General features: G+C 44.6%; 2 protein-coding genes across 6 annotated transcripts in view; one reads left to right on the plus strand and one right to left on the minus strand.

Moving 5' to 3' along the window:
- Positions 1-24842, minus strand: part of LOC137318413 (TPR and ankyrin repeat-containing protein 1-like) — a 99925-nt gene extending 75083 nt beyond the window's left edge. Inside the window, exons 1-5 of one of the 5 annotated variants that reach the window (XM_067981331.1) lie at positions 10971-11259; positions 10088-10268; positions 9073-9127; positions 8487-8540; positions 3584-3720 (exon numbers count right to left, since the gene is read on the minus strand). In XM_067981331.1, the coding sequence (XP_067837432.1) occupies positions 3584-3717 (134 nt within the window). In that variant the 5' untranslated portion in view covers positions 3718-3720; positions 8487-8540; positions 9073-9127; positions 10088-10268; positions 10971-11259. Of the gene's footprint in view, positions 1-3583; positions 3721-8486; positions 8541-9072; positions 9128-10087; positions 10269-10406; positions 10479-10970; positions 11260-24601 lie in introns of those variants that run through there. The other 4 variants (XM_067981322.1, XM_067981320.1, XM_067981324.1 and 1 more) reach the window with 4 other exon arrangements.
- The window catches only part of mlh1 (mutL homolog 1, colon cancer, nonpolyposis type 2 (E. coli)), a 49892-nt gene continuing 47965 nt past the window's right edge, over positions 24719-26645 (plus strand). The window contains exon 1 of the mRNA XM_067981365.1: positions 24719-25203. Within this exon, the coding sequence (XP_067837466.1) occupies positions 25091-25203 (113 nt within the window). The 5' untranslated portion in view covers positions 24719-25090. The remainder of the gene's footprint in view (positions 25204-26645) is intronic.

A 26645-nucleotide genomic window follows, 5' to 3' on the forward strand; every position in this document is an offset into this window, starting at 1 on the left:
GTTGACATGGTTTTTGCTTCAATCACTAACTCCAGTAGTGCATTCTACAGCCTCACAACCCTCTTATATAGAGACAGTTTCTACAGCACTTTGTCCTAAATTTCACGTTCAATCTTACATCTATGTCACCTCATTCTAGACTCCTCAGCCTGTTTCTATCTACTCTGCCCCATTCCCTTCATAATTTTAAACACCTTTATCAAATCACTCCATAATCTCCTTCATTTGAATGAGATTAGCAACAATTTTCTACGTCTTCCTTTGTATTTTTAATTCCTTATACCAGGCACCATCCGAGTGAATCTGTGCTACATCCTCTCTGTTGCCTTAATATCCTTCCTATAGTGTGGAGCCCAAAACTGCACACAGTACTCCAATAAAGATTCATCTTTACATCACAACTTTTATATTCTACACCTTGTCGTGAAAGCCAGTATTCCAATAGCTTTCTTACTGAGGTACTGCTTTTCATATCTTATGAACCTGAACCCTCAAATCCATCTGCTCTTCCTTATCACCCAACCTTCCCCCATTCAAAGTATAGTTACTACTTTTTTTTAAACCAAAACATATCACCTCACATTTACTGACATTGAATTCCATCTGCCACTTTTTTTGCCCATTCCACCATCTTAACAATATCCCCTTGCAGCTTTCATTGATCCTCAGAATTATTTACTATGCATCCTCCTTTATTATCGCCTGCAAATTTGGAGGCCACAGCATCTACCTTTTATCCAGATCACTGATGTATACAGTGAACAGCAGTGGTCCCAGAGTAGAACCCCGTGGGACACTGTCACCCACTACCATCCACTTTTGCTTTGATCAATTAGGATGTCATCACTATTTTCCAGTAGCAGCTGCTGGACGGGTTTTTATTAATTCCCTTTAGTTGAGGAGATTTAACGAACTGTGTTGTTAATTAAGGGCTTTGATGGAGTAGATAGTAGGAAGAAACTGTTTCCATTGACAGAAGGGTCACTAACCAGGGGATACAGATTTAAGATAATTCGCAAAAAAACCAGAGGGGAGATGAGAAGAATTTTTTTTTTAAACGCAGCAAATTATTATGATCTGGAATGCACTGCCTGAAAGGGCGGTGGAACCAGATTCAATAGTATCTTTCAAAAGGGAACTGGATATATACTTGAAAAGGAAAAATTTGCAGGGCTATGGGGAAAGAGCAGGGGAGTGGGACTAATTGGATAGCTCTTTCAAAGAGCTGGCCAAATGGCCTCCTTCTGTGCTGTATGATTCTATGAGTCTAATCGTAACAGTGCCAAATTTCTCTCATCTCTTGCAAGTGACACTTCTGAACATTCACTGGTTAAATATCACAGAGGTCAGAGGTATAAAGTGAATCACAGCCCAATCAGTGTTACACCACCTGACACCTTTCCTTTCCCCACACTCTGGTTCCAACACACATTACTATGAACTAAACAGTTTTTAAAATGTTCAATTTAATAGCAGCTATTTCATACTTATTCCACTAATAGAGTGCACTCTTCCCCTTTGTTCAGAAACAGTTGAAAAATGCTGCGTCTATGGCAAGTTAACTATAACTTGCATTTATGTAGTGCCTTTAACATAAAAAAAATCCCGAGGGACTTCAGAGGTCTAAGAAAAAATATGGTCGCTAAGCCAATGGAGAAGATGTTAGGAAGGGTGACTATCGTGTTGGATTTTAAGAAGGGTCTTAAAGAATGAGAGGGAAGTGGAGCGGCAGAGGCGTTTAGGGAGGAATTCTGAAGTGTAGGGCTTAGGTGAGTGAATGTGATTGGAGAAAGGATAAATACACAAGCGGCCAGGGGGAACTGAGAGATCGGGGTGGGGGAGGGTAGGGATTTTTGGGATGATGGAGATTAGAGACAGAGAGGAGCAAGGCCAGGGAAGGATTCAAATTACTCAAACAATTCTACAATTCTGATGAAATCTTGGTTCTACTAGTAAAAAAAAGCATTTTTATTTCTGACCAGTAAAGATTGTCCATGCTTGTGTATCATAACGTGTTACTAATTTAATTTACTGTGCGAGTCAGTGCCTTCTAGAGGGGAGCAACCTGACAAAAGAGACAACTCTCAGCTAAAGTACTGGTAGGAGCCTGAGTTTAACAGGCCCAATCATCCGATCGCTGTCCAGTAACTCCTGCTGCATGGGGAACCATTGCTCATTGAGCCTCAGCAGGCTATTTGACAGCAGAGAACATCACACCAAGGATTCATCCTGTCTTCACCAGATTAATTATACAATAGTTGACCTCCAGTGGCATTGCACAATAGGAGTCAAGACCGAGTGCAGATTTCAGGGGAAGCAAGGGCAACAACTGAACCAGGGTGTAAAGACTTAATTTAGTCGCTACTTCAAAGTCATCATTCTGACCTTATTTTTATAAATATTTTGATTTAAGATTATTTATAGTTAAGCAAGATCATTTAGGCCATTTGCTAGGCAGGGAAGTAGAGTTGACTGGGACATAGGAGTTTCTCTGCAGTACAGGTTGAGGAGGTGGGAGATGCAAAACAGGTGCTAAAGCACCACCACCCCTGGGAGGGTGTAATTACAATGTGACAAGTTTACATAGGCAGATGTCATTATAAATGTAGACAGGAATTTTTAAATGGGAAAAGTTGGTACAAAAGTGTAACAAAAATGTGACAATGGGAAGTAAGATTCGGTGGACAGAAAGTGCGCACAGGTGGTGGAATTTTTAATATGTTATAGGTATATAAATATTTTAGGAACATAGGAATAGGAGTAGGCCATTCATCCCCTCCAGCCTGCTTCGCCATTTGATAAGATCATGGCTGATCTGTGATCTAACTCCATATACCTGCCTTTAGCCCATATCCCTTAATACCTTTAGTTATAAATACTGTATAAAAACATCTGCGATGAGGGAGATAGAGAGAGCACATGTGCATACACAAAGGGAACAAATGATTGAATTAAAATACTGCTCTTTTATCAATTGTCAATCTCAATTAAGGCTGACTTATGTGGGAAATGCAACTGTACAGTAGAGATTGTTATGTGATAATCTCATCTTGGTGTTAAAGCACATTGTTGGAGCACTTTTCCCAGAATCTATACTGACTTGTACCTGGTGTGCTTCATTTTAATGCTGTCCAATAAACTGAATGAAGTATTAATAATCAAAGAGTTCACCCAAATGTTCACATTTTTGAAAAACTGTGCAATGTGTTGAAGCATGACTGTCTAGCAGCACATCAAGGGGTGATGCACGCTTTATTCCTTCGCACAAAAATGCTCTTCAGCAGCACCTCCGTGTTCTCATAGCAGTGCATCTGAAATATGAAGTTCTGAGATGGGGTACAAAGAAAGGGAAAGGAAAACAGCACGCAGTTCCGAGTGGCCAGCTCAAACAGGCAAGGAGTGAGATGTCTGCTTATCCTCATACCCCAATAGAGGGATTTGATCCCAAAATAGAAATCAAAGCACTGCAACCCATTTTAACTTGACCCAGCACTTCAGTGAAACCTGGAGGAAGGACACTGATGGGAAGGGCTACACTACAGGAATCTTGTGTAACATTTATAAAGACAGAAACAATTCTTACTTTCCAACTGGCTGCAAACTCTGCAGGATATGCAAAGCTTCATCATATTTCCGGATTGCAACAATATAATGCCGTTGTTTAAAAGCTTCATTTCCGATATCCTTCAGTTGATGTGCAATTGCAATCGGATCCATTATCTAACAGAAAAAAAAATGAATGCATTTAAATTGTGTGACTGAGACACATCTGCCTCCTTTCTAGTGAATACTACAATAAAGGTCTTGGATACTTTAGAGGGGCTTTTATTTTGCTTGAGACATGTGCTGGATCTGCTGGGTTTCTGAGTGTGGTTGGATGGGTGTCACACAGTTAAATGTAAAATTGCCTGGACTTGCCAAAACCAGCTGCCAGGAAGAGAGTTTTTAAGCTGGCGGATAATATATAGGATAAAGGAGCTGTACAAACACAACCTGCTGTTATATATTCCTTAGAATCGTCTTGACATCTCCACTTGTGAAATGACATGATTTGTTAAGGTCCCACATACAGCAATGAGATAATCTGTTTTGGTGGTGTTGGTTGACAGATAAACGTTGACCAGTGACACTCGTAAAACACCCCTGAGCTTCTTTGAATGGTACATCCACCTGAGAAAGCAGACGGCACATCAGCCCAACAAAACTGCACTGAAGTGTCAGCCAGGATTATGCGCTCAAGTTTTGGTAACGGGGCTTAACTCAACCTTCTCACTCAAAGGTAAGAGTGCTACCACTGAGCCGAGGCTGACATAAAGCAGCAAGCAATCAGTTTTGATATGATATTAGGAGTTATTTTACTGACTTACAGGAAGCGTGCAACAACCTATATTTATGTAACATCTTTAAAGTATTACACATTGTTGTACAGAGAAGGGACTCCAATCAGAAGTGCAAGAATTGGGAGAGGTGACCAAGAGAATGATGGAAGAGATGGGTTTTGAGAATTGTTTTAAAGGAGGGGACAGAGGTAGCAAGCAGAACGGGTTTTAGGGGAGTTCCAGAGATGCAGAGCCGAGATGGTTCAAAGTTCTGCCACTGATGGTGGAACAGGGTTGGGGGGAGGCTAGAGTCAGAATGCCAAAGGACACAGGCAGAGTCAGAGGGCTGGAGGAAACTGCGAGGTAGGACAAGCCGAGTTCATCCAGGGCTTTATAAATAAGGACGAGGATTTTGATTTAAAATCACGGGAGGACAAGGAGCCAACAGAGATCAGTGAGGACATGGGCGATTGGCAAGCAGGCAGGTTATAACATATTAAAGCTTGGCACTATTGAATGGAGTATGCAATATATCCTGCATATTTTATGCTATTCATTTTATAAAAGACATATAGTTACAAACATTAAACTTGATAATAAATAGAAAGACACGCAATTAAGTTGCAACAAGAACCTCAAAAATTAGCTGAAGTATTTGCCACTTGATTCATTTACAGTATAACTTACGCAAATGCTGGTTTTAAGGTATACTTCAAGTAACTGCCTTGTATTTTGTGTTGAGCAACTGCAAGCTGTCTGGTTCCATCGTTACGCTGCATCTCTTTCTTAATATGGGTGATTGTAGCCCAGGACTTGTGCTGCACTCACTCCTCATTTGAACACACTTTCCCAGCATTTCCAAACAATTAAACTAGGACAAAATAAAATCTAACCTGCTCTCACACCGGAAGATACCACTTACGATAAATTTCAAAATGAAAGGATTTCTGCAACTGTATTTGGAGAAGCATATGAGGCAAATGATTTAGCGCACCTGGGGCAAAGCTTTGCTTGATGGGAACATTTACTGGGAATTCAGGTGCAAGTTAGCGGGCCAGATTTGCTGCTTATGATTTAGTTTTCCCCAAGCATTCCTTTGCAATCGCCTAAAAATTGTAACAAGTTTGAATGACTGCCTCATGTGATTCTAGTCTAAACTAGTTAAAAAGATTTCTTCAATTGGGCCAACTGGGTTCAACTTCATAAAAATTTTAAAACTTGTTCCAATTATGACAACTGTCAGAGTACCTTTGTGGAATAAGATCTTCAGCATTAAATATTCAGAAGGATTACAACAATTACTATCAAATGCTAACGAAACCAGCACTGGCAACAATTTCAGCAATGTGACGGGAGGCTTTGAGTCACAACATGAGGGTAAATCTGGCAAGACTGGGCTCTTGCTAATGATGCTTGCTAAATGGAGCTCGGATCAGAAAAGTCAGCAGGCCAATTCTCTGTGCTTCTGATTTTCTGGTGATTAAAAAATTTCTAAATAAACAAAGCTGAAGAGAGAACTGTGAATCAAGAAGTGGAAGAGCTCAGACCCGTTTGTGTGTCAGTTTCCCTTCGTCACCTTCCTTCTTCTCTCCACTCTGTTGTTTGTCTTTCTTGGTTTCTATTTCAGTCCTCGCCTTCTATTTCCATTCTTAATTACCCTTTCTCCTCTTCCCTCAGTTTCTAATCTCATTTGCTCTCTCTTCAATTTCCATTAGTTTGTACTCTCATTCCATTTCAGATCTCTTTCCTTGTTTCAGGGGTTGCACCTCTCCCTTCTGTTCCTTTTTAAATGTTATTCATCTGTAATATCCTTTGTTTCTTTAATGCAGCATTTCCCAAACTGTGGGACGCGGAGGTCGAGAAAATAAAATATTTTCAGAGAAAACGATGTTGAGGTGTGTCCCAAAGTGAACACTTTTGCCGTGCTCCCTACACCCTACACGTGTAGCGGTTTGGGATACTGCCTTAGATTGCGATAATCCACTCATGTGACATGGGAAGTCCCACGAAATGGCAATGATATCGCTCCGGCAAATGACCAATAGGCTGTATGTGTAGGGAGCATGGCAAAAGTGTTCACTTTGGACACACCTCAACATAATTTTTTCTGACCTCTTCGCGCCAGGAGCGCACCCCACAGTTTGGGAAACACTGCTTTAATGCATTATTGCTTTTGTCCATTACCTGACTGAGATGATCTGTTCCACCTTGCCATTCATGATTCCTCTCTGGATTTAGTGGATTTTTAATATACATTTCCCCTCCCCAGTTTGGAAGAAGGGTCTGCGCTCGAAAGGTTAACTCGTCTGTTTTCTCCACAGATGCCGCCTGAACTGTTCTGTGTTTCCAGCATTTGTTCAGATGTGTCTCAGCCTCTTTCCAACTCCCAATTTCATATAAAGCCCCATCACTCCACTTCCTTTTCTCTCTGCCTCTTCTTACCTCCCTCCCATTTCCAACCTGTCTTTCTCCCCTTCCTCTCAGTTTCCATCCTGCCTTGTTATCTTTCCAACATTTCTTTTCTCTCTTCCCCTCTCCTCCCACTTGCTCAATTTCTATCATCTGTCTTCTCCCTCCCTCGAGTTTCTATTACCTCCCTTCAGTGTCCAGTCTTTGTCTGTCTCTTTCCTCCTCCTCCTCCTCCTGTGTCCTCTCTCTCGATTCACCCTTCAGTTTCCATCTCACCTCCCTCCGCTTCTTCTTGCTCAGTCCTTCCCCTTCGGTTTGTCTTTTCACTCTCTTCCCCTTTAGTTTCCGACTTGGTCTGTCTCTGCCACCCAATGAATTTCTGATCTATTTCTCTGTCAGATGACCTCAGCTTGCATCCTCTCTCCCAGTTCTCAATTGCCATCTCCTTTCTCTGTCTTATTGTCTCTTTGGGAGAGAACAGAAAAATACTGAAGACTCTTACAAATGACTTGCCTACTAACCCCCTTGAAACTGTTTTTTAAAGTCAAAATAGTCAAACTATCCACAAGTCTACAACCATATTTAAAAGAAAAATCTGAAACTGACAAATAGGGTAAGTGCAATAGGATTGTCACTCAACTTACTTAGTGTATCGGTACCAACATGCTATAAGGTTAAAAAGAAATGTCACAGTTAAAACAACATATTCTTCTAATGCTATGCTAATATGCTTTTAATGGGATGCTCTGAATTTATCACCTTAAAGTGATCCCACTGAAGGGGCACAGATCTGAAGATTCAGCAGACTCCAGTCTAAACAACACCAGCTGCAGAATATAAAATGTGATAAATCAAGGACGGTATAACTGAGACCAGAAGCTGTCTTTGTTTTAATGATTATACTCTGGATAGAGATTATTTGTTAGTGCCTTATATGGGATTGCATCCCTCTTTCCTTGATGTGATCCTGTGAGGAGCAAATGTGCTAGTAGTCACATACATGTGATTTTAAGGCTTAAAGTGAGATCGTGAGGACCTCCAGAAGTATGCAGGTTCAGTTAGTTACAGGTTAGAATACTGGTGTCTCCCCAATCACGATAACTTATAATTTGTTTATGTCTATTGAATATAGCTCACAAAAAGACCTTATGTTGTGGTCTGTTTCATTGCATTTATAATTTAAGACCTATAAAAAGGGTCTATCACAAAACAGACCAACACCAGCAACTTAGAAATATGCTCTTCAAACACAAACCAAGTTTGAGCAAACAAAGTTGCTATTTAATTGTAATGCTAGGTGTTTTTCAACAGCTTAAGTGAACATCTATGTAATATATTAAAAATCATACATTTGCACGCACTTCCGGTCAACTTTACCATGATAAATTCCTATGTCCATATTTATAATGTAAACTGCCAATGGAAACTTGTCACACTGTAACTGCATCCTCCTGCCAGCGGAGGTGATGCAGCAGAGCACTGGAGGGAAGTTATAATTACATGACAAATTTACATTGGCCATTTCCATTATAAATGTAGATCTAGGAATTTATAATAAAAATATAAAAATAAAGAATGTATGACTTTAAAATGGGGATTGAATTATATCGACGTGCCTTGGTCTAATTAAACCAACTCCCTGCTGCGACACATAAAAACAATACTTGGTCTTGACTGTGTGCAATGCCAGGAAAGCTCGACTAATGCATATTAAAAATCTTGCATGTAATGTGCACTTCCTGTAAACATCACACTTACTTCCTGTTGCACTTTAGCGTATCCTCTCACTCACCGAGCAATGTCACGGGAAATCTGCAAGTGTAGTACAAAATGTCACGTGTCCACCTTTATGTTTTATAGAAATCCTAATGAGCAAAGCCCCCTACAGTGTCACACACATCACATTTTGCTGAAATTCCAGTGGCAGTACTTTGCAAGTTATCTCAGTGTTACAGACAAGGCCATTATGACTGACATTATGTTTCATCCCCATGTCTGTCAGACCCCCTTGATCACTGCACACCCGGTCTTGATCCCTCCCACTGACCTAGAGTAGATATGCACGCTGAATTTACTCCTGCCCTTTGCGGTCTCTTCAGTTTTTCTTTCTGCCAGCCCACCTTTCCTTTTCCACTGAAATTCATCCCACCATTAAATCAAAGCTTACACAAAAATGCATCATTTTTGTCACACCCCTCAACAACTCCTAACTCTCTATAAAGCTCAGGTCTGTCCAAGGCTTGAATCCTGTTCCAATGTCTGGGAAATCTCATCTAGCACCTCTCGCACTGCTAGGCAGAATACAAGGAAAAGCTTGTCATTTGACAGGAGATTCCTCTCTTACCTCGAAGAAGCAACGGATTGTGGTCAGCAGAGTCACTTGTTTGGACTGTAATTAACTGCAAGAAGACAGTGCAGTGTGATAAAATAAAAGGAAAAAGGAATTGTATTGATCTCATTAACTGAGCTGTAGATAGAGCTACCTTTGCTTATTAGTTCAGCATTCGGCTCATTAACGCTACAGTAGATAAGATGTAGGCTTGCTCATTAGTTTCTCCTCGAATGGAATTGTTTTGATTCTTTTGGTGCACGCACACCTGGGACCTTAGAGAGTTTAAAAGGTGAGGTTTTGAGCAGCTCCAGTGATTTTAGTCCTGCTGAATGCATGCAGGCTAGAATTGGTCCAGGTTAGCAGACTTCTGGTGTCTCCCAGATCGGCAATGTATGATCTGTTCTTTTCGATCTATTGAAGATTGAGTGTTTACAGGACTTTACAGCACTGTAAAATCTTTGACTTACCAATAAAGCTTATTAAAGTGTTGTGGAGTGCCTTCATTGAGAGTTCAGAACCAAATTATAAGCATATACTTTAAAGACCGGTCTAATAAATTAGTCTAACAACCTCCAGTATCTGACCTCTCCCCATTACAAGCTTTCCCCCCCTGCTATGGCTAGTGCTCCCGCTGAAGCTTGAAGGAACCTTCAAATGCACCAAGCGACCCGCTCTTCCTCCTCCCTGCCTTCCCGCTTGGATTGCAATCAAAGCTCATCAAATAGCCTCTAACTTCTCTCCCAGCACTTAAAAACTGTGGAACTCCTTACCTCCCTCAGTCTTCCCCTCCTCCTACAATCTTCAGGCTTTTAAAACCCAAGTCTAGCATCACAATCACAGTTTCCTGATTCACCCTCACCTCTTTGCAAAACTTGTATTACCAACAGACAATCTGCCTCCCTTCCACATGCATTTGGTATGGAGACAGGACATCAGCCCTAACATGACAAACCATCAGTTTTTTTTTAAAAAAGAAAAATTGCAGAAATATTTACTCTCACTAAGAAATACAAAGATAATTAATCACCTTAAGACAGGTCCGGAACCTGCAGTCCGAAGACCACCTGCCGTCAGAGCTCTGAGCCCAGGACTTTAGTCCTTTTTGTGCTCACATTTCTTATTCGCTGGCTTGTCCTGTTTGAATTTCCTGGTCCTGGAGATTTGGAAAGGGCTGTTCTTAGCACTGCTGGCTCATTGCGAGATAAATCCTAAATCAGAACACCAAGATCGGTTAGTATCAGCAACTGGAGATATAAGCAAGTCAACAATAGCATGGGTTTTTAAATGGCCCAGAGTCCAGCTGAGGGGAACTAAGCCACACACTGGTTAAAATAGACTTAAATTACAGAATATCCGCTGGGGAAAAGGGTAATAATCCTCCGTGTACCATCCTGAGCAACTTCCCAGTGTTACTACTGGGTGCATGGATTAGATAGTGTGATCCCAGGTAGCGGGGCAAAACAAAAAGCTTGGCACTTGATGCCTTCAAGACACCAAAACAAAACCAGCAATTCGCCAGGAAGTTAAGCAGCGACATTGCAGAGTGAGGACGGAAGTTGGTTCAAAGTGGTGGGTGTCCCGCTCGGGAAGCATTGACAGGCAGCTGGAGTGAGAGGGCAGAGTGGGAGACGGGCGGTGCAGAGCGGCGGGGGCGCAGGGCTGGGGAGCTGGGCTGCGCCGACACTTTGCAACATTGACCTCCCGCTGAAATGGCAACAAAAGAGCCGGAGCCCCGCGACCCGTCGATTTCAAGCGGATTGAGAGGGGAGCCGCTCTGGGGGGGGGGGGGGGGGGGACAGCTGGGGAGGAGGGAGAGGGGGAGGAGGGAGACGGGGGGGGGGGGGGGAGTGGAAATAGATGGAGAGGGATTCCCACCGCGGAGTGACTCCTGCCCAAACTCCACGTCTTACCTTGTTGGACGCCTCACTGCTGTCTCTGCTCCTCACCCCGCCTCTCTCACTCTCACTCTCTCCCAGGCTGCAAACATGACTCTACAGCCACGTCACTCTCAGGAAAGCAAAACTTAAAAAGAGTCCAACATAAACAAACTGCACGTGGAACTTTTGTTTCTTGCGTATGAAAAGAAACATCCTTCTTCCCCGCAGTTCCCGCAATCGTTGTATTTAATACGAAAACTCAAAAGTTAGGTTTCACTTTCTAATCCTGCACCGAAACCTACAGTGGAAGCACCAGTAATACTGCTCAACGTGTTTGTAAATATAAGGCTTCCAGCAAACCTGCAAGATCGCCGCACTGACACGCGTCATCGCATCGGTTGGCGATGTTTTATCATAGCACTAGTTATCTATGTTCAAAACACTGCACCAGTTAGCTATGATAAAGCCACATACCGTTCTTCTCCCTCCCAAACATATACCCTTTCAGGAAGAATGTGCTCTTCTAACTGAAAATATACATCCACCCGAAGGAGAGGTCGACATTTCCTGTGGCCCATTGCAACAGCAACTTGCATTTCTATAGCGCCTTTAACTTAGTAAAACGTCTCAAGGTGCCTCACAGGAGCGTTATCAAACAAAATTTGATACCCAGCCACATAAGGAGATGTTAGGACAGGTGACCAAAAGCTTGGTTTTAAGGAGGACAGGTAGAGAGGCGGGGGAGGTTTAAGGAGGGAATTCGGGAGCTTAGAGCCTAGGCAGCTGAAAGCACGGCTGTCAATAACCTCCAAAACGTCATCCTCTTTTTGAACAACTTTGGGCATAATTCCACTATAAGTTTAGTATAAGTTTAGTGTGTGCTCGGACATGGACACTAAATTTGTGCAGCAATAGGGCCCAGTATGTCCGCAGAACGAAGTGGAGTGTGAAGCCCCTCCAGGGAGTCTCAGTTCATCTCACTCCACGTGCACACTACATTTACACTATAACTGAAGCACATTGACACTAGTTATGACTATAAATGCACCCTTAAAAGTCACAGGAATTATAGCATAGATGGGCCCCATTTAACCACCGCCCCTGTGTGACTTGCTCTGTATTTCCAGCATTTTTGGTTTTAATTGCACATTTACAGCATTTACCGTTTGTTTCTTTTTTTAAATTCATTCTGGGGATGTGGGTTGCACTGGCAAGGCTGGCATTTATTGCCCATCACTAATTGCCCTTGAGAAGGTGGTGATAATTCAATATGAATTCAAATTAACCAGTATTTTGAATAAAGTGACTTTGAATTAACAAGACTACACTGTGCTCCAATCAGAGAGGAGTTATTAGGTTCAATGCAACAGAAAAGGACTCCAAGTAAGAAATTTCAACTCAAAAGTACAGAAGTTGGAAGTACGTTCATTTAGTACCAAGTTTAACAACAATAGCTTGCATTAATATAATGTAGAGAAACATCCCAAGGCACTTCACAGGAATAATCAGACAAAAATGGATGTAAAGTAGATATTAGGGAAGGTGACTAAAAGCTTAGTCAAAGAGGTGGGTTTTAAGGAGGGCCTTAAAGATGGAGAGGGAATCCCAGAGCACGGGGCCCCAGACAGCTGAAGGCACAGCTGCCAATGGTGGAGGGAAGGGATGTACAAGAGACCAGACGAACAGTGTTGGGGGAGGGGTGAGAGCGCTGGAGGAGGGGGTTATAGAGCTGGAGGAGGTTACAGGGAAAGGGAGGGGCAAAGCCATGAAGGGATTTAAACACGAGAATGAGAATTGTATATTTGAGGAATTGGGGGACTGGGAGCCAATGTAGGTGAGCAGGACAGAATATGGGCAGCAGAATTTTCAATGAGCTGAAGTTTATGGAGGGTGGAGAATGGGAGGGTGGAGAATGGGAGGGTGGAGAATGGGAGGGTGGAGAATGGGAGGGTGGAGAGGTGATCTTTGGAATAGTTGAGTCTGAAGGTGATAAAGGCATGGATGAGGGTTTCAGCAGCACATAAGCTGAGGCAGGGCAGAGGTGGGTGATGTTCCAGAGGTGGAAGTCGGCAGGCTTTGTGATGGAGCGGATATCGGCTCAAATTCTCAGCTCAGGGTCGAAAAAGATTGCCAACTGTCGGGCTCAGCCTGAGATCATGGCCAAGAGGGATGGAATCAGTGGCAAGGGAAAGAAGTTTGTGGCGAGGAGCTGAAGACAATGCCTTCAGTCTTCTCAATGACAAAATTGCGGCTCACCCAAGGCTAGATATTGAACAAGTAGTCTGACAACACATGCAGTGGATGGGTTGAGAGAGTTGGTGGAGAGGCAGACTTGGGTATTGTCAGCATACATGTGGAAGCTGACCCCATGTCTGCTGTTGATGGTGCCAAGGGGCAGTATATGGATGAGGGGGCCAAGGACAGATCCTTGAGGACAAGAGTACAAGGGGGCAGAAGTTATGCTGCAGCTATACAAAACCCTGGTTAGACCGCACCTGGAGTACTGGGAGAGCGGGCAAGGTGGGGGGGAAAAGAGAGAACGAGCGGGCGAGGTGGGGGGGAAAGAGAGAACGAGCGGGCGAGGTGGGGGGGAAAGAGAGAACGAGCGGGCGAGGTGGGGGGGGAAAGAGAGAACGAGCGGGCGAGGTGGGGGGGGAAAGAGAGAACGAGCGGGCGAGGTGGGGGGGGAAAGAGAGAACGAGCGGGCGAGGTGGGGGGGGAAAGAGAGAACGAGCGGGCGAGGTGGGGGGAAAAAGAGAGAACGAGCGGGCGAGGTGGGGGGGAAAAGAGAGAACGAGCGGGCGAGGTGGGGGGGAAAGAGAGAACGAGCGGGCGAGGTGGGGGGGAAAAGAGAGAACGAGCGGGCGAGGTGGGGGGGAAAAGAGAGAACGAGCGGGCGAGGTGGGGGGGAAAGAGAGAACGAGCGGGCGAGGTGGGGGGGAAAGAGAGAACGAGCGGGCGAGGTGGGGGGGAAAGAGAGAACGAGCGGGCGAGGTGGGGGGGAAAGAGAGAACGAGCGGGCGAGGTGGGGGGGAAAGAGAGAACGAGCGGGCGAGGTGGGGGGGGAAGAGAGAACGAGCGGGCGAGGTGGGGGGGAAAGAGAGAACGAGCGGGCGAGGTGGGGGGGAAAGAGAGAACGAGCGGGCGAGGTGGGGGGGAAAGAGAGAACGAGCGGGCAAGGTGGGGGGGAAAGAGAGAACCAGCGGGCGAGGTGGGGGGGAAAGAGAGAACGAGCGGGCGAGGTGGGGGGGAAAGAGAGAACGAGCGGGCGAGGTGGGGGGGAAAGAGAGAACGAGCGGGCGAGGTGGGGGGGAAAGAGAGAACGAGCGGGCGAGGTGGGGGGGAAAGAGAGAACGAGCGGGCGAGGTGGGGGGGAAAGAGAGAACGAGCGGGCGAGGTGGGGGGGAAAGAGAGAACGAGCGGGCGAGGTGGGGGGGGAAAGAGAGAACGAGCGGGCGAGGTGGGGGGGAAAGAGAGAACGAGCGGGCGAGGTGGGGGGGAAAGAGAACGAGCGGGCGAGGTGGGGGGGAAAGAGAGAACGAGCGGGCGAGGTGGGGGGGAAAGAGAGAACGAGCGGGCGAGGTGGGGGGGAAAGAGAGAACGAGCGGGCGAGGTGGGGGGGAAAGAGAGAAAGAGCGGGCGAGGTGGGGGGGGAAAGAGAGAACGAGCGGGCGAGGTGGGGGGGGAAGAGAGAACGAGCGGGCGAGGTGGGGGGGGAAGAGAGAACGAGCGGGCGAGGTGGGGGGGGAAGAGAGAACGAGCGGGCGAGGTGGGGGGGGAAGAGAGAACGAGCGGGCGAGGTGGGGGGGGAAGAGAGAACGAGCGGGCGAGGTGGGGGGGGAAGAGAGAACGAGCGGGCGAGGTGGGGGGGGAAGAGAGAACGAGCGGGCGAGGTGGGGGGGGAAGAGAGAACGAGCGGGCGAGGTGGGGGGGGAAGAGAGAACGAGCGGGCGAGGTGGGGGGGAAAGAGAGAACGAGCGGGCGAGGTGGGGGGGGAAAGAGAGAACGAGCGGGCGAGGTGGGGGGGGAAGAGAGAACGAGCGGGCGAGGTGGGGGGGAAAGAGAGAACGAGCGGGCGAGGTGGGGGGGAAAAGAGAGAACGAGCGGGCGAGGTGGGGGGGAAAGAGAGAACGAGCGGCCGAGGTGGGGGGGAAAGAGAGAACGAGCGGGCGAGGGGAGGATGCTACTTCAGGCCTTTATTCAGAGATCCACATTACCACCACCACACCCTCGATCAGATCTTATTTGAATGGATACAAGGGAGTTCCCAATTGATACGCAACAGCTGAATACAATTAACACTAATTGATATAAATCACATGGATACAATAAGGGAACGGAAAAGAGAGAGAGACCAAGGAAAAATGAGAGGGGGAGAGCAAAGCTGGGAGGAGGAAAGAACAAAAGGGAAGGTCTATGATAGGGTGGTGGAGGGCAGGAGTGATTAAATGACAAAAGGGATGGTGCAAGGCAAGGAGGATGGTAATGGGACAAGTACAAAAAATAAAAGATGGGTCTAGAGGAGCTATAAATGGCAACATCAGAACCATTACCAGCACCTGCAGTCTGGCAAAAAATGGGAGCAGTGGTTATGATTTGAAGTTGTATGGTAGCATCGTGGTTACGTTACTGGAACAGTAATCCAGAGGCCTGGACTAATAATCCAGAGTCATGAGTTGAAATCCTGCCATAGCAACTGGGAAATTTAAATTCTATAGGGAATGCCTTTTGGAACCGAGATGAGGAGAAATTTCTTCACTCAGAGGGTGGTGAATCTATTGAATTCGCTACCACAGAAGGCAGTGGAGGCCAAGTCATTAGATGTATTCAAGAAGGAGATAGATATATTTCTTAATGCTAAAGGGATATGGGGAAAAAGCAGGAACAGGTACTGAGTTAAGACGATCAGCCATGATCGTTTTGAATGGCGGAACAGGCCTGCAGGGCCGAATGGTCTACACTTGCTCCTATTTTCTATGATTCTATGAAGTTATTGAAATCAATGTTTAGTATGGAAGGTTGTAAAGTGCCTAAACGAAAGATGAGGTGCTGTTCCTCGAGCTTACGTTGAGCTTCATTGGAACAGTGTAAGAGGCCGAGGAGAGAGGGGTCAGAGTGGGAGCGGGACGGAGAGTTAAAATGGCAAGCGACCAGCAGGTCAGGATCACGCTTGCGGACAGAGTGGAGGTGTTCAGCAAAGCGATCACCCAGTCCATGTTTGGTCTCCCCAATGCAGAGGAGACCACATTATGAGCAGCGAATACAGTATATTAAATTGAAAGTACTTCTGAAGTATAGTCACTGTTGTAATGTAGGAAACACGGCAGCCAATTTGCGCACAGCAAGGTCTGACAAACAGCAATGTGATAACGACCAGATAATCTGTTTTAGTGATGTTGGTTGAGGGATAAATATTGACCAGGACACCAGAGAGAATTCCCCTGCTCCTCTTCGAAATAGCGCCATGGGATCTTTTAGGTCCACCTGACAAACCGAGGCACGTCTGCCCTAACATGCCATCTGAAAGACGGCACCTCCGACAGTGCAGCACTCCCTCAGTACTGCACTGAAGTGTCAGCCTAGATTTTGTGCTCAAGTCTCTGGAGTGGGACTTGAACCCGTAACCTTCTGATTCAGAGGCGAGGGTGGTGCCACTGAGCCACGGCTGACCCCTGCACTCCTGATTGCCAGGATATACCATGTGGCAGCATGCGATTCTGCTTGCTTTCTGTAGGTGGATTGAATATAGACTCTAACAGACCAAGGCACAGTTATAAAACAAACATGCCATTTATCTAATGGAGAAGGTAAATGAATGGTATTCAGTATAAAGCAATGCATTCCAATCTTCGCTATCCTTCACTATCCACCAAAACAATAAAGGTGCTTCTCCACATATATTGATCCTTGAAATGTGTTGCATATTTCTTAGGTAAAATCATTACCACAGAGCCAAACAGCCCCTCTGCCGGTTGTAGACTTTAGATTGCTAATCTAAGCAAGGTAGCCCAATATAAACCTGTAACTGGAACCCTGAAACAGAGATATCCATCGAAAGGGACTACAAGGAATCACTGTTGCTGCCCCCACCCACAGGCCTGACCCATGTCATCACTCCAGACAGAGTTCTCAACCATGATTCACTACCACCAGTCTGGCCTGATTCTTTGTCACTTAGATCGCCACAGGAAATAGGTTGGTCAATCAGCACGAAAGACATTCACAGACCAGCCTCTTTTGCTTGGCTGCCATTCTCAGTCAATTACATGGGATGTTTGGGATTTGATGGGATAGCCTTGGGCCATTTAAACAATTAACATATTAAACTCAAGGAACAAGATATAGGATTATTCATTTACATCTGTATGCCTCATACAGACAACTCATCTAGGTTTAGCTGTTTATCGCCTGGCCATTTCAGTGTGAAGCTAGGCTTTCAATCCCTCAGGTGCTGTCACGACTGTAGTAACAAGGTGACACCATCACTTCCAAGTCACACACCATCCAACATTTTCGTTCACCTGAGGAAGGAGGAAGCCTCCGAAAGCTTGTGAATTTAAAATAAAATTGCTGGACTATAACTTGGTGTTGTAAAATTGTTTACAATTGGACATACATTGGCATTCCTTCATTGTCCCTCGGTAAATATCATGGAATTCCCTAGCTAATACCATTGGTTCAAAGAGAAAGCCCACCTTCTCAGGGCAGTTAAAAATGGGAAATAACTGCAGCCTTGCCAGGGTTAGACACATCCTGAGTACAATATAAAAAGATCAGTAATCTAATGTAGCTCAAAGTACATTATTACATTTGGATCTGAAGTAGAGTAGAAAGTGAAAGAGGTAAATTGGAATGAGGAAGAGACAAAGAAGTGAAACTTGAGTTTCAGTCAGAAGAGGGCAACATGACTGTTGGAATTGTAAATGGTCATACTAAAGGTTGGAGGAGATGCCACAAATGTGGCAGAAGTGCAGGTAAAGGTGAGAAAAGGAAGCAGCAGGTGGATGGTTTCGTTTTTCAGAGTCTCGATAAGTGAATCTTTAGGTTGTACATGAATGTTAACGATCACAAGATAATTATGGAAGAGGAGGGCCGTTTAGCCCATTTGATCCAGCCATCCAGAGAGATCCTAACGCTGCCTCCCACCTCCAACATTGTGCCATCCAATTGTTTCTTAAATTATTCCATGGTTTTTGCCTCCACTACTCTATCTGAAAGTTTCTTCCACTCTGTAGGAAGATGAATTTCCTGATCTTTGTCCAAACAGTACCCTTCTCTAGTTTGAACCTGTGTCCCCTTGTTCTACATCCAGTTTAATTTGAAATGTAGTCACTGTAGTAATTCTATGCAAGTTTATTCCATTATTTTACATGGAATGGAAAGCAAGACTAATGGGTCTCTAGATGTCCGTGTCTGTTTTGTCACCTTTTATGAATATGGGCATCACATTAGCTTATTTCCAATCTTCTGGTGCCTCCCCAAGTGTCCAATGATCCCCTCATAACAATTGTCTGCTTCAAAAATCTCTTCCAGTGCCTCTTTCAGAATGGGATAAACGTCATCTATCCATGGGGATTTATTTGTTTTGAGCCCAATTAGCCAGTTGAGAACTTCCACCTCATTTCGAGCAGAGTCATTGATTTTAATTGGGATATCTTTGTTTGGAGAGGGTGCATGACTAGTGTCTTCTCTTGAGTATTTGGGAGAAAAATATTTACTACTTTGTGCTCGTTCTCAGTTTCAAGTCCATTTGTATCTTTTATGATTTTCACATCTTCTCTGACTGACCTCTTGCTGGTGTGGTACTAAAAGAATTTTTTTTACTGTTATGGTTAGACTCAGCTGCTATGTATTTTTCAGTTCTCTCAGCTTTATAACATGTTTCTGCAATTTCTTGTATTCATCCCATTGCCCTCTCGACTTGCTCCCTGCAAGATTTGTGAAAGAAAAGGAACTTGCATTTATAAAGTGCCTTTCACGACCATAGGACATTCCATAGTGTTTTACAGCCAAAGAAGTACTTCTGAAGTGTAGTCACTGCTGCAATGGAGGAAACACAGCAGCCAATTTGCACACAAGGTCCCACAACAGCAATGCGATAATGGCCAGATAATCTGATTTTTTAGCGTTGTTGATTGAGGGATAAATATTGATCAGAACACCTTGTACTCACCATTTTAATCATGATGTGGAGATGCCGGTGATGGACTGGGGTTGACAATTGTAAACAATTTTACAACACCAAGTTATAGTCCAGCAATTTTATTTTAAATTAAGCTTGTGAATTTAAAATAAAATTGCTGGACTATAACTTGGTGTTGTAAAATTGTTTACAATCACCATTTTAACTCTTCATTTCACTTTTGTTTGCTGATCCATTTAGGGTCACATTTGTTTAATCTGAGCTTATTGGTTTTGGGAATGTATTTATCCTGCATGCTCACCATCATACCTTTAGAGATGTTTTATGTGCCTGCCACTGAAAAGTTGAACCTCCCTAATCTTTTTACTTCCTTAGTATCCTCACTTCATTTTATGAATTTAACCCTTTTAAAATTATGCTCCTGCTCTTAGGTGTTTCTGACTCCCAGATCATGTTAAAATTGATCATTCTGTGGTCGCTGCACTCCAAGGATACTATGACTTACATTTTCTCTACGTCTGGGTCATTTACGAATACCAGATCAAGATGAGAATTGTCTCTCATGGATCCTTGACGCATCGGGTTAAGAAGCAGTCAAGAGCTACATCTACCAACTCTGACTCCAAACAATTTGAGTTTTCCTAGTTTATATTTGGTTGATATGACGTTGGAGAGAAAAGGGATCACTGCTGTAACACAAGAGGGGCTCGCTGATTACACAGCCCATTGGTGTCACCCCCAGACATATCTGCAGGGTAAAGACCCCCATCCAGTCCCAGTGCAGCTACAACAAGGATTTTCACTTAATGATGCGGCAGTTCCTAAAGGGTTGAAGTTTCCAAAGATCAGGCGCATTGATGGTTTCCTCCACCAATGGGAGCAACCCTTCTAACAATTCAACTTGATGAAGAAACAGAGAAGACAGAACAGCAAGGGAGAAAAGAGCACAACAAGCTGAAGAACCAAAATGGTGGAGAAAAATGTGACTACAATGAGACAGAGAAGAGGGAGTTATTTTAAGAACAGGCATATGTTACCTAACCCAGGGCACAAGAACATCCAAGTGGAACTGAGGAATGTCCATAGTTGCTTCAATATTGCATGAGACCCATGCTAGCACTGTCAAGGTCCCCAAGCATGGCCCTCCTACATCTGCCCAGAAGCCAAGTGTAAAAATGCCAGGCCTTGCTAAGATTGGCTGCTGGGAAAACCCATTTTTAGTGGATCTTCTGTGCTGCAAGTGTCAGCAAATCCTGGCAATGTTACATATAGTTTGTGACTGGCTGCATAAGACCCACATGCAGCACTGTTACGGATCTCACTCAACATTAAGTAAAATAATGCACAGACAGTTGTTAGATTTTAAGCTTACTGCACTTATGCTGGAGCTTGTTTGGTTGGTGATTTCTCTGCTTGCAATTTAAGGCTCCACTCACAGAATAAGCTTTTCAGTTGCTAGCACTCTCAGTTGAGTCATAAAATCATAGGTTCAAACCCCATCTGCAGAGGTGATATTTTTGCAATTTATCTGTCACACAATGTCTGTGTTGGAAGATGCTACAGTCCACTTCACCTAGAATCAGAATTTTACTTTTAGTTTTATACACACGAGGATACACTGCACAATGTAATAACACTAGTATGTTTTCTAGTAGACAGGCATCTAGGACCATTGTGTATCGTTAAAGGAGAAGGAAGGTGCAAGGGAAATACTTACATGGCACTGTATTTTCATACTGTTATTAAATATTTTAGCACTGACTCTTGGCCTGCATGCTAGCTGACATTGTTAACGCTTCCCTCTCCCTAAGGCACACGCCCCTCCACTTCAAAACAGAGGCCATCTCCCTCTTGGTCAAAAAACTGACCCTTGACCCATCTGTCCTCTCCCAATATCATTCCACCGCTAAACTTCCTTTCATCTCTAAGGTCCAAGAGCACTTTGTCACATCCCAGCTCTGTGCCCATTTCTCCAGTAACTTCCTGTTCCAATCCTTCTAGTCCAGCTTCTGCCCATGTCACAACACTGAGGCTACCTTGGCCAAAGTCATGAATGACATCCTCCTCTGTGACTCTGACTGTGGTGCACCCTCCTTCCTCAATCTTTCTGCAGGATTTGACAGTTGACCATACCGTCCTCTACCACTGCTTCTTCTCATCGCTGTGGGACTGCCCTTATGTGGTTTTACTCCTACTCTTTTGGATGTAGCCAGGACATTTCTAGAAATGGATTCTCCCTCCTCTCCCACACTTCTCACCTGGCTCTGTACTTTTCCTCATCTATATACTGGCCCCCCCAGTGACATCTTTCACATAGCATGGAATCAGCTTCATAAGAACATAAGAAATACGATCAGATGTAGGCTGTATGGCCCCTCGAGCCTGCTCCGCCATTCAATAAGATCATGGCTGATCTTCAACCTCAACTCCACTTTCTCTCCCGATCACCATATCCCTTAATTCCCCCAGAGTCCAAAAATCTATCTATCTCAGCCTTGAACACATTCAACGACTCAGCATCCACAGCCCGCTGGGATAGAGAATTCCAAAAGATTCACAACCCTCTGAGTGAAGAAATTCCTCCTCATCTCAGTCTTAAATGGCCAGGCCCTTATCCTGCAACTATGACCCCTAGTTCTAGACTCTCCAGTCAGGGGAAACAACCTCTCAGCATATACCCTGTGAAGCCCCCTCAGAATCTTTTATGTTTCAATGAGATCATCTCTCATTCTTCTAAACTCCAGAGAGAATAGGCCCATTCTACTCAATCACTCCTCATAGGACAACCCTCTCATCCCAGGAATTAATCCAGTGAACCTTCGTTGCACCGCCTCTAAGGCAAGTATATTCTTCCTTAGATAAGGAGACCAAAACTGTACGAAGTACTCCAGGTGAAGTCTCACCAAAGCCCTGTACAATTGTAATAAGACTTCCTTACTCTTGTACTCCAACCCCCTTCCAATAAAGGCAAACATACCATTTTTGCCTTCCTAATTGCTTGCTGTACCTGCATGTTAACTTTGTGTTTCTTGTACGAGGACACCCAAGTCTCTCTGAACACCAACATTTAATAGTTTCTCACCATTTAAAAAATATTGTTTTTCTATTCTTTCTACCAAAGTGAATAATCTCACATTTCCCCACATTATATTCCATCTGCCACTTTCTTGCCCACTCACCTCACCTGTCTATATCCCTTTGCAGACTCTTGGTGTCCTCCTCATAGCTTACTTTCCCACCTAGCTTTGTATCGTCAGCAAACTTGGATACATTACATTCGGTCCCTTCATCTAAGTCATTGATATATATTGTAAATAGCTGAGGCCTAAGCACTGTTCCTTGCAGCACCCCACTGGTTACAGCCTGCCAACCTGAAAATGATCCGTTTATCCCTACTCTCTGTTTTCAGTCCGTTAACCAATCCTTGATCCATGCTAATATATTATCCCCAACCCCATGAGGCCCTATCTTGCGTAACAACCTTTTATGTGGCACCTTATCGAATGCCTTTTGAAAATCCAAATATACTATACCCACTGGTTCCCCTTTATCTAACCTGCTAGTTACATCCTCAAAAAACTCTAATGGATTTATCAAACACGATTTCCCTTTCATAAAACCGTGTTGACTCTGACTAATCATATTATGATGTTCTAAGTGCCCTGTTATCACTTCCTTCCATATATATGCTGATAACACCCACTTTTCTCAAGCCTGTAACCACGTCCGTACTGTCAGACTGCGTCTGATGTCAGGTCCTAGAAAAGTTACAGCTTCCTTCAACTTATCAGGAAGAATGAAACCATACCTTTCTATGTTCACCACAAACTCCACTCCCTTGACATTAACTTCATTCCCCTCCCCGGCCTCTCACTCATGTTTAACAAAACTGTGCTCAATCTTGGCGTCCTGTTTTACCCTTAGCTGAGCTTCAAATGCCCATATCCTCTTAGTCACCAAACTGCTTATGCCCACCTCCGCCTTCACAGGGGCTAAGGTAAAGGCTTTATCCATGCTTCTGACACCTCCCAATTCAATTACTCCAATGCTTTCCTTCCTGCCCTTCCTTTATCTACCCTCCATAAACATCACCTTGTCCAATATGCAGCTTATATCCTGTTCCCCATCCTCCATCCTTTCTGACCTACGCAGACCCTCTGCACCCTCCCGCTAGTGTATCAAATTTAAAATCCTTGTTTTCAAGTCCATGGCCTTGCTTAACCCTACCCCTGCAACCTCATCCAGACTCATTATCCCTCTTATCTCTTTGGCTTTCTAGCTCTGTTCATCCCACCATTGGTGGCAGAACCTTCAGCCGTCTAGGCCCTGCTCTCTGGAACTCCCTGCCTCGACCTTCCTTTAAAATTTTCAAATCTAATCTTTTCTTCCAAGCCTTCAAATCACCCGGCATGGTATATCTGTTTTGCATATAAATCTAAGCAATTGCTTCTAACAACATCTGCAAAGTTTATTTGGGGGTTGATGACACTGGAGCAACCCAGTGTCTCCTAGTGGGGTTAAGAGAGAAACAACGTCTGCATTCCTGCTACCGAATTCCAGTCGCTTCTTAAAGGGGAACCAAAGTATGGGAGTACTTGTTGTTCAAAGTACTCCCTCTTATGGAAGAAAATTACTCTCTTTCCAGATATCCCTACCTGCTCACACGGCTCCAATGATGCTCATTGTAAACAATGACCACGTGTGCTCGAATAGCTCCATTACACACGGCAGGGTATGCAACTTCAGACCAGGCCAAGGGCTTCTGCAGCCACCTGGCTCTGAGAAAACGATACAGGCTCTAAACAACCCTGCAATTTGAAACTGGTGTCAACAAGAACAGACCCAACTCAAGGATTGATGCTACAATTGAAACTTAGGTTGTAGAACTATCTAATAACAGTATTAAAAAAATCAGTGCCTTGTATTTCCCGTACACCTTCCTTCTCCTTTAACAATACACAATGGTCCCACATGCTTGTCTACTAGAAAATATACGTGTTACAACACTGTGTAGTATATCCTCGCATGAATAAAACTATAAAAAGAAAAAATATTATGGGTAAACTGACTAGCATCTTCCAACACATATAATATGGGACAGATAAACTGCAAAGATATCACCTCTACAGATGGTGATATCACTAATTTCAAAACTTATTTGCAGCCTTTATTGTATTTCATTGGCTGTATAGCGCTTGGGGGTGTCCTGAGATCGTGAAAGGCGCTATATAAATGCAAGTTTTTTTTCAAAACACAGAAATAAGGAAGAGCTCCTAGATTTTGAAAAATCTAGGATTTTAAAGATTCTAAGAGCTCTCAAATCACATTGTGACTGAAATTCTCTACTGTTCCTCGGTTTTGTTGCTCCTTGCCCTTTCATTTTGCAACATGGTGATCTTCACATTGCAAAGTATTTTTTTTGGCAGCAGGAACACAGGACTGTTCTGAGCTTTGCACTAGCAATAATAATAATTAATAATAATGAGGCGGGCAAAAAAAAAAGACTTTCCTGTTACCATACCCAGCGCTTCGCATTGCGAAACAAATCCTTTGCTCAGCTTCTCTGCCAACCACCTTCTTCCGCCGACAGTAACCATGCAAAACAGGCGGATTGTACACGACCCTCGGTGCGATTGAGCGACGTGCACGGTCCCAGTCCCTGTCCCCCAGGGGCGGGTGCACTTCAAAAACAAAACAGCAGCAAGCGGCGGCGGCGGCGGCTCGTATGTTTGCAATTGGGAAGGAGCGGTTCGCGCTGCCCGGGACGGATGATTGACAGCTGGACCCGGCCCATTGAGAGCGGCCCAGCAGCTCGCGCGCTCCGGCAGAGGGTGGGATTTCCTCTCGGGGTGTGAGCTGCAGCGCTCGTGCAAGGATTGAGTGTGTAACGCTCGTGCGAGGATTGAGTGTGTAACGCTCGTGCATGTGGCAGTGTGAGCGTCCGGGCGGGCGGGTGCGTGCGTGCGTGCGCGTGCGTACGTTTTAGCCGGCGGGGTTTGACCGGTGCTGCATGGCGGGGCCCGGGGTGATCCGCAGGTTGGAGGAGACGGTAGTGAACAGGATCGCTGCCGGCGAGGTGATCCAGCGGCCTGCGAATGCCATTAAAGAAATAGTGGAGAACAGGTGGGTCCTGATTCGGAGGGAGCGTCCCCCCCCCACACACACACACACACACACACAGGGCTGTGCTGACTGCAACTCTGCACAGAGCAAGGGATAGGGGATGAAGTTAAACCCATTCACACAAAATATTAATCTCAGGAGACTCCTTCCTACTCGCGGGAGATATTGCAACAGGGACCTGCCTCCTCTTGTGAGTGTCATTATTGAATGGGTCAAATGACCAATGGGATATTTTCATTCTGAGACCAAAACTGTGGACTGTGAAACGGTTTGCAATTTGGGCCATTTATTTGTGTGGGGATGTGTATAATTTGTATATCGGTTAGTATTAGTATTAAACCTCGTCTGCTATTCATCTTCATCTGTCCACATAGACATTGACAATGGGAGTGTTATTTACCAGTAATAGTGAGTGAGTGCCCCAGAGATCAGAGTTGGGACCACTGCTGTTTCTAGTTTGCCTGGACTCAGAAACCCAATGCGAAGGGGTCCAATTTGCTGATAATACTGAACCAGGAGGTGCAGGGGAATTGGAGGGGGTGGCACAGAAATTACGGAACGAGTTGGAAAAAATACGACTGATGAAATTTAATGCTGATAAGTGTGAAGTGCCATACATAGAAAAGAGGAATGAGCAACACATGTACTCCATGCATGGAAGTGTGTGCAGATGTAATATTTATAATACAGATATATGGGCCTAAATTCAGGTCAGCCAAGAAGGGCCAAATGGTCATCTGTGCTAAAATTTCTTGGTTCCTGTTTTTTTCATGAGGCCAGGTGGTGCAGTCAGACGTGTTGTTGCTATAGTGAGTTTGCAAGGTGGATGGAGGTCCTATGACCACCTCTGTCAACTCAAGACACAAAGTGGAAGTGGACCATCTCCCGTCACCAGGTTCAGATGGTACTATGACTGCATAACATAGACACAGGGGCAGGATAGCAGACAGTGAAGCAGGCTGCATGCGTCTAGTGGTAACAGGGCTTGTATCAAATGGCTAAAATTGGGCGAAGATCAGATTTCTTACACAGCAAAGTTTTCAGCCACTGGAATAAAACTTGTAGGGGGTGAAATTGTTTTTTGGCAGTAACCTGCAACTGGCTGATAGTGAATCGGCAGCCCGTGTAACACCATGCCAGGTTTTCTTTTCCATTGAATTCAGTAGAACAGAAAATTGGGCATGGTGTAAAAATGGGCTGCTGATTCGCTATGAGCCCTTTTCATGCTACTGTCATAGACCAATTTCACCCCTTAAATTCAGGGCCTTCTCTTACCAGGCAGAGTGGTCCTCACAGAGTATCTCATCTGCTAACTGTATACTTTCTTTTACTATCAATAGAGCTAGAGAGAGGGGGGTGGGGAAGAAACACCTGAATAAATTATGTGAGCCAGCATTTACCCTGAGATGGGTGAGATCCTAAATGAATATTTCACATCGGTA

Source organism: Heptranchias perlo, chromosome 3 (genome assembly GCF_035084215.1).
Source record: "Heptranchias perlo isolate sHepPer1 chromosome 3, sHepPer1.hap1, whole genome shotgun sequence".
NCBI lineage: Eukaryota > Metazoa > Chordata > Chondrichthyes > Hexanchiformes > Hexanchidae > Heptranchias > Heptranchias perlo.